At 45.4% G+C, this 8,311-nt stretch overlaps 1 protein-coding gene across 2 annotated transcripts; it reads right to left on the bottom strand.

Moving 5' to 3' along the window:
* Positions 1 to 532: 532 nt before the first annotated feature.
* LOC130523017 (protein cordon-bleu-like) lies at positions 533 to 7,555 on the bottom strand. 2 transcript variants are annotated; one of them, XM_057027945.1, is made up of 10 exons: positions 7,443 to 7,555; positions 5,664 to 5,829; positions 5,253 to 5,454; positions 4,886 to 5,159; positions 4,452 to 4,493; positions 4,283 to 4,365; positions 4,011 to 4,202; positions 3,829 to 3,922; positions 1,059 to 2,408; positions 533 to 953 (listed from the first exon to the last, which is right to left on the bottom strand). In XM_057027945.1, the coding sequence occupies exons 2-9, from the start codon at positions 5,753 to 5,755 to the stop codon at positions 1,066 to 1,068; spliced, it is 2,322 nt and encodes a 773-aa protein (XP_056883925.1). In that variant the 5' UTR covers positions 5,756 to 5,829; positions 7,443 to 7,555; the 3' UTR covers positions 533 to 953; positions 1,059 to 1,065. The 2 variants fall into 2 exon arrangements, with proteins under 2 accessions (XP_056883925.1, XP_056883926.1); XM_057027946.1 differs by lacking the exon at positions 7,443 to 7,555 and adding an exon at positions 6,419 to 6,694.
* Between the last annotated feature and the right edge of the window lie 756 nt (positions 7,556 to 8,311).

Here is an 8,311-nt window from a genome sequence, read left to right as displayed (position 1 = left end):
GGAGCTTTAGCCACAGGCAGTTCTGGCTAGGTCTCTACCTCGCACAGCTCCTTGCTGTTCCTCCAAGGCCAGGGCTGGATCAATACATATAGCAGTGCAGATTCTTTTGGCACCCAAGTATAGCACTAGAGTATTGCCTTGAGGTATGGGTCCGTTAAAGACATAACTGTGTGTGCATGCAAGCAAAGTGGACTGAGTTTATTCAGGAAGGTTTTGAGATGCTTGGCATGAAACCGATGCTTCTAACAAGGATGGGTTTTTTTGCTAGAAAACTTAGTCTACATTAAGTATATTATATAGGTTCTTTCTGAGAATATTTTTGGGAATATAGAGATTTTCAAAGAATAATTATTATTTTTTAACATTTTTAAAAAATGAATTCCATTGATTCGTTAATTTATGTTAACTACAAACACAAATTTACCTTTAGAATTGCTATAAAAATTCCTGCATTCAACATACTTAATGCATGTTGGCCTGCTATTAAAAGCGACGCTCTACTGCCACCTGTTGGCCGACAGGCAGAAATGTCTGAACCGTGGACGATTTTTAATGCATTTTTCAAGTCTTAAAACATCAAGATAAGTATGAATTAATTCAACAGAATTTAATTTTTATACAATATATTCTACATCCCAGTGATGTCTCTTTGGCACAGAGTAAATGAAAACAAAAAACAAACAAACAAAAAGGACAAAATATCTTCCACAGCTCTGCCCAATTTCTTTGGCTTACATCAGAACAAAAGTGTTTACGTTCATTTTACGAGCATAAAGTCCAACAACATACTGTACTAGAAAAATCAAGAACGGATTTTCGTCGTAAAACTGATGCAGTTTGTGTGGAAATGGTTCACCTGATCTGTGGTAAGATAGCTGAAACTCAATAATAGGGTGTGGGTGTCCTGGACCAGCTCAGCTCAGGGTCAAGAGCTGAAGACAACGGTCAGGCACCTGCGAGGACAAACAGAGCAAACAAAAACAAAAATGTTTACAGTCCATTTTCTATAGGCGGGACATGTAAAGGCCATGTGTGCACAGTTCCAGCTGTGTACTCACTGAAGTGTTATACAGAGGTAGAGGGGAGGTTGCTGCGTGGCCTGCTGCTGGCCTGAGGACCCAGACCTCTGCCCTGCTGCTGGAGGCGGGACTTCTGCACGGCCAGTGCCACTGCTTCTGCAAATCTGGAGGGTGCCGCGTTTGTCTTGTCCAAAGGTTCTGGAGCAGGCTCGGGCAGCTGAGGCCCCGACTGGAGGTCCTGGCCAGGTCCGCCATCTGGTCCACTGGAGGCAGGGCTTGACGGTTGAGAAGATGAAGGTAAACAGGAAGCAGGAGGTTCTCCTTCAACCTCATCGAGGATGTTTGTGTCTTCAGTAAAGAACACAGGTGACGGAGGGGGAGGGAACGCATCGTCCTCAACCTCCTGGTCAACTTTGTGATCTACTGCTTCATCCTGCAGAACCTCTCCTTCCGCCCCAGTCTCATCAGTGTTCGGACCACATGGGTCCATTTCTGTGCTTCCCAACTGTGCGGGGCTCTGGGGAACTTCTTTCTGCTCCTCTGAGTTGATCTGTCCTTCAGTTAGAGGTTCCCCATCATCACCCTCAGACGAATCCACGGGTATCACTTCAGGTCCATCCTCCTCCTCCTCCTCTTCCTTCTCCTCCTCTTCCTTCTCCTCCTCCTCCTCCTCTTCCTTCTCCTCCTCTTCCTTCTCCTCTTCCTCCTCAGTCAGAGGTGAGTCAGGACAAACGTGACTCTCTAAATCAGGTGAAGGAGGGAGGGAGGGCAGCCTGTCGGATCCCGGATCCGCCGGAGAACAGGGTTCCGCACTTGACCAACCAGGTAGATCCTCCTCTGTCTGCAATTCACTGTCTGTCTCTGGGTCAGGAGAACCTTCAACTCCAGGCTCATTTTCCACTTTAATCTGATCTGGAACCTCTGCAGGAGGTTCTGGACCAGTGGGCTTACTGGGCACACCTTTGAATGTTGTCATAGAAACCCTATGTATGGGCTCCTCCCACTCAGGTTGGATGGGGAGGCTGCATGATGGAACAGATTCGAGATCTGCCCAGGTGCCTCCATCACCTGAACACTTACGAGTCTCAGGCGTCAACGTGGAGCCACGGCAGGACTTTGGCATCCCAGAAATTCTCAGGCGTCTGACCAAAGCTCCTCTGGAAACCGAGGAGGTCAGAACTTTGGCAAGAGCCGAGCGGGCGTCAGACAAGTCCTTCCCTTCAAACAAAGGCAGATAAGGATCGACCATATCGTGGAGACTGCTGAGGGTTGAAGATGAGGAGAAGCGTGGCTGGCGTAGCTCCGGTGAAGACTGGGGCGGCGATGGCGTGAGGTTTAAGGAGATGGACTCTTCACATTCCTGCTGCTCCTCCACAGTGCTCAACGAGTCTAAAGTTCCCAGAAAAACAGAAAAGTCTCAGTAACATGGGAGGCGAAAAAGCTCATTTTCAATGTAAATCAATATAATCGAATGAATTTTAACTGAACAACTACAATAAGAAAATAATCATGAAAAAATAGATGTGTAAAATGTTACTTTTTATTAAAACTTTTCAGGAATATTGAAAACCACCAACACAACGTAAATATGAATAAAAAAGCGGCAGGATAAAATCGAAGCATGCGTGAAGAACATTTATTATTTTATCTATAAAGAAAATAAGTTTCAAAATAAAAAAAAGGCACAGCAATTAACTGCAAACTAATAAATCCACAAAGAAAACACCCAAAAAAGTAAAGTTACAGAACTGCTGCTCTTGCGCACAAAAAAACAGAAAATTAAAATAGAATAGAAAAGCAAAACTAATTTCATTTAAATGCAATTTATACAGACGTGCGTCTGTATAAAAGCCAGGAAAAGGCAAGCGGGTAGAGGCCAGAGGAAGCCGGAGAGGAGGAGGAATAAAGGTGATGGGAGGAGAGGAAAAACAGACAGCAGCAGCGGTGGCAGCAGGTCTCAGTCACCAGGAAACAGAGTCTGGAAGCAGTGAAGACAGAGAGCTCAGCTTTAGTGCAGCAACACACACACACACACACACACACACACACGCAGGGTGTTTGTTCTCCTGCAGCTCTAATTCAAACAGGATGATTATGTAAATAAAGGAGGAGACCGTGAAGAACATTGTCACCGTTGCAGGAGTGTTCTCTCAGCCTCAAGCTAACACTGAGTCAGCTGAAGGTTGCTCCCGACAACAACAAGCTAGGCAGCCAGACTGCTGAAGGCAACTGAAATAGAACAAACTGAACATTCCGAGGAGCACAGATAATCAGAGGCCTTCAATAATAACAGAACTGGGTGGAAATGGCACCACAAGTGGAGGTAGTAAAAGCACGTCACGCAGACAGGAAAATCCAATCCGGACAATAGGCGGATTTATCTGAACAGGCTGAAGCTGACGTGTTCCGCGCACAAGGGGCACATTAATTGCCCTGAACGGGGTCAGACTATTCTGACTGATAAAGGCTGCCTTTTTTGTGCTGGATTTAGTGGCTAAATCTTCCATTTGATGGCGCTCACTTTGACATTTTAATCTTGATTTAACTCCAATCTCTCTTGACCTTGCACTGCAGCCACCGGAGGATCTGGCAGCTCAAACCTTTTTTTTTTTTTTACTGGAAAAGGTCAATTTGGGGAATAATCGTAGCAGCCTGTTTCAGCTCAGCTGCGGCTTCTGACTCAAAAACAGAAACCTCTCCGGAGGGACCCCCCCCACGTTAAACCCGTGCTGACCGAATGGAAACAATTAAAACGCATCACATGCTTTGATGCATCATCACTCGCGTGCTCAGCAGAGTTCGGTTTTACCTTCAACCTCGGAGCTCGTCTGATTCAGGTTTGCCCGGGGAGGGGGCGGAGCTCGCCGTTTTAGTCTTCTTAAAGTGGACTCTGCAGATGATCTCTACACAAAGAGGTATAGAGCACAGAACATGCGGGCCGTTAGTGCTGCGGTCACAGCCGCCACCGGAGTCGGGAATGTGCCCACCAACCTGCGGCGCTCTGAGGTGACAGGTGCCGAGGCTGGTGGGGACGCTCTGCGACGCGGCCATGGGCGGCTGGGGAGCACGTCTCTTCTTCAGCACGTCTGCGGGGGTGGAGGAACAGGAAGTGGCCTCGGCGTTGACACCGGTGGCCACTTGTTTGGCAAGAGATGGAGAAACCGGGGCGCTTAGCGCTCCTTCCTATTGGGAAAAGGGATGTTTGCGCAATAAATAAAGTCGCTAATAAAAAGTGGGATTCTGGTAACATCTGCAGGACGCACTGGTTCAGCTTTCTTCTTCCCTTTTCTGAATAAGCTGAGGAATCCAGTGTTCTTCTTGTGTTTCCTCTCCCCTTTTGGCAGCTCTACAGAAGCAGAGACACAGAATGATAAACGTGCCGGCCTGCAGATGTAATGAAGGATTCTGAAGGAGTGCATGTGAAGGAGTTACCCTCTGCTGGAGGAGGTAAGACCACCTTTGTTGGCGTCATAGCTGTTCAAGAGGAAATGATGGCACAATCAGGAGCGATAGGACAGTAAATTATATTCTAGATTCCAGACTCAACTCTTCATTCATTCAACAGCTAAAGTGGGACACGTAATCAAAATCAGGTCGTTTTTGTCACAATTTTCCCCCTTATCGCCTGATTATCTTACAATATTATCAGGTTTATCCATGAGATTTCTGGCTTGGAGGACGAGATTCTAGATCAGCGGTGGGACAGAACCTTTGTGTGGTGTGTTGAGATCATCAGAGCGCAACACACACAGTACGAGCAAAACGGATTTTTTACCTTCAGGTGTGGGGCCTCTAATGGATAAAGAACAAAAATCAAAGATTTATAAAATCCTTATGTGTGTAGTTGCTCACAGACAGACGCTCACCTGCTTCAGGCGTCCCCGCTCGGTGTTGGAGATCTACGGGCTCCCTGGCCTCTGTGTCTTTGGCGAACAGTTCCCTCAGTCCGAGCTCGTTCAAAGTCTTGGTGGTGTCGAGCGGCTCGTCGGATCCAGCATCTCTCAGTAAGACGGTTGTTTGGACGCTAAACTCACATTTGTCACAGATGACCGGCAGCAGCAGCTCCAGCGGCTCCGTAGGACTCACGCGCACCACCGTTTTATGGGCCTTGTTGTAGTTGACGAGAAGGCGAACGGACGCCTGCAGGTTGAAGATCTCATTACTTCACCATGTTCCATTAGTTAGGGAGATGTGGACTTTGATAGAATTGGCTTTGCATATTATTGTTCTCACCTCAGGCATGTACGGCCTCCTGATCTTCTCCTCCACCTCTCTGGGCTTCAGGACTATCTTCTCCACTTCCAGTGAGCCAATGGGAGAGTTTGGTTTGAAGCTAATGGTGTTCTTGTTGGCTGAGAGAACTTCAACAGTGTAGCCTGATGGGTTCATGTGGTAGCTCGCACAAAGGGTCACCAGTAAGTCCATCACCGGTTTGCTGTGAGCAGAAGAAAATAAAAAAAGGGCAATAAAATGTGTTTGAGATGTGAAATTCACCAGAGCTCTGTTATTGGGGGCATGAAGCTGCAAGTTTATGAGGAAATCAACCTTTTTTTATGATGCAAAATAATCAAATATTGGCAGTAAAATCTTAAATTAAAGAATGATGAATTTTAGAACACACTAGAAAACTTAAAAGCACCCCACCTTCCGTGCACAGTGGCGTTCTTCTCCAGCCCCCCCGGCAGGACCACAGCCACAGTGTGGTCTCTCTCCAACGGATTCACCTGCTCCTCCATCTGGAGGGGCCCTCGATGGATCTCGCAATGCTCCTGTGATACTCTGATGGCGTCCCCGTTGTCAGGTGGACTTGCTAAACAATCAGAAACACTTGAGTTTGAAAAAGGCAGGATTTGCCCCAGCCCCGAGGGTGGGTGCAGCCATCAAAGGTCTCACAGCTGCAGACCATGTGTGTCGCCCCCATATTGAGTTGCCTTTGGTCAATGCAGTGCTGGAAAATATTGCAGCACCATAAATAAAACACAACTGAATCTGAACATATTCAACTTTCTTGGTGTGAACTTGGTGCGCCTTTAAAAATAGAAAAAACAGGAAAAAAGTTGACTCTCGTAACTACACGCTAGTTGTAGCTGACCAGAGGTTTAATCAGTTCCACAGGACAGTAATCAAATCACTTGATTGTCACCCAACATGACCCCTGACTGCAGCTTTGCCGCGTCCTAAATCACCGAACTGTCGCCTGCTTCTGCTCGACTTAACTCCTGTTCTTAACTTCACTTTCTGTGTCAACAGGAGCGATCTTTAGACTACTTAAACGATCTCAGCCCGAGGTTAGCAGCAGCGTGCTAATAAATGCTACAAACATTCGCATTTACACGGGCAGCATGCCAATAAACCCTTTCATAAGCGCTCACAGCTCACATTTCATGGATCGGACTTACGCGTAAAGGTGCAAAAATACGTGGCTCAAAGCATCTTTAATGTCCACTCATCTCTGTAGGAGCAGAGAAGGATCAATGGAGAAAATGATATCTTTTTCTGACCGCAAAGATCCGCCTAATATTTATTTTTATATAGGCAGGAGTAATAAGAGGTAAGGTGAGGTAGTTGCTCTAAGATCAAAGTTCCACGACTTTGATCTTCGGAAAATCAAAGTCCCTCCGGAATCCGGAACGTCGCTAAAATTGAACGAGGTCATTTCCTGAAAAATCTATTAAAATACTTTCAGAACTTTGCCAACATCAAACGAACAAACTACATCAGACCGTCCGTTAAAATGTTGAACTGATGATTTTTTTTCTGAAAAATTATTTAAATAGTTACTCGATGAAAAATAACTCAGAAAATGTTATTCAGACTTTTCCTTCACATTTCAATTTCTGTCACAATCTCAGTTTTATCATTTATTAAACAACGAAATAATTAGAATTCATACAATCTACAGGCAAGCGTCATTATGATTTTTTACATTTGTACATGCTGCATTCATGACTGTTCTATCTAAGATATTTATTTATATTTAAATAAATATAAAAAAGAAATAAGTATACAGATCTTAAATCCCATTGCTTTCACAAGATGCAGTACAAAGAATGGCAACTGCTAGATTTAACAGGAAATATATCAAAAACATAAAAGAATTTAAGTTATGAATGAAAGTATTGCAGTCTATTTAAAATAAAATCTAAACCACTCCAGTCGTATACATAAAGATAAAACCGTTCCGTTAAATATAAAGGCATCATTTCAAAAGCGCATGGTCTACACCCCCTAAAGAGTCAAGAGACAGCTGAGCTGTGTCTGCCATGCAGGCCTGTCTGCCTTCAGCCATGTTGTTAATGCAGTAATACTCGTCTCCAATAAGCTTAGCAGTTGGTTGAGTAAGAGGGATTAATGCCTTTCAGTGTCTCCACGTCAACGAGCTTCCCAAACGTCCCATAATGTATCCACATCTCACACGCTTACCTCTTTCTGCTGTGTCCTCCCATCCTCTCCTGGCTTTTCTGGTCTAGTCGCTGGAGGAGAAAAGGTGAAGAAGAGCGAGGGTGTCTTCCTCTCTAATCCCCGTTCAGAAGAAGAGCCTAACCCCGCCACACCTCCAGGCCCAGCCCAGTCATGTGACGGCACTTTTGCATGTGTGTGTACAGTGTGGCAGCTGCAAAAGGGCTGATTTGCATGAGTGTGTGAGCCGACCCATGTGAAATCTTTGGCTTGCACTCATGCTTATCAGATGATATTATCACAAACCTCATTACTGCCTGCGAACAGGGGAGGGTTCTGTTTTGGTTCTAGACTATAATCAGTCAGTTTTCCCTGAGAGGGTGGTGAATGAAACAAAATCAGTTTTTTTCTTGCGCAAACACCAGTGCTTGATATTTGCATATGGTACGTGAGCAGTGGCGCGCTCTTCAGTGGGAGTTTTAATCAAATTATGGCCTGAGAACACATGTCCTCACTCTGTGTAATCTTGTAATCTCATTGTAAAGTCTGTCTGTGGGGACTGGCTGACCTCATGGCTGCCTTAAACTCATCAGCGTGGGATGGACCCACTTAACCAGCACCTTTTCATGTCTGAAAGGAGAGTTTATCCCACCATCCAGGCAATAACAGCACCTATCACGTTGTTAACAGCCGACCACGGCTACCACACACACATGCTGACACGTGCCAGGTGTGGATCTGACAGTTTCTTTGTGGACATAGATGTAACTCTGATGACCACGTGTACAGATTTGTCTCATGTTTTGGTTTCCTGACAGACAGAATCAACCAGACGATGATACGAATTGACGTTCCCGCATTTCCCTCCACACTGCTTTCATGTAAACTATTTT

This window comes from Takifugu flavidus, chromosome 3, assembly GCF_003711565.1.
Source record: "Takifugu flavidus isolate HTHZ2018 chromosome 3, ASM371156v2, whole genome shotgun sequence".
NCBI classification, from domain to species: Eukaryota; Metazoa; Chordata; class Actinopteri; order Tetraodontiformes; family Tetraodontidae; genus Takifugu; species Takifugu flavidus.
Note: the sequence above shows the minus strand (reverse complement) of the source record. Positions and strands in the feature narration are given on the sequence as shown.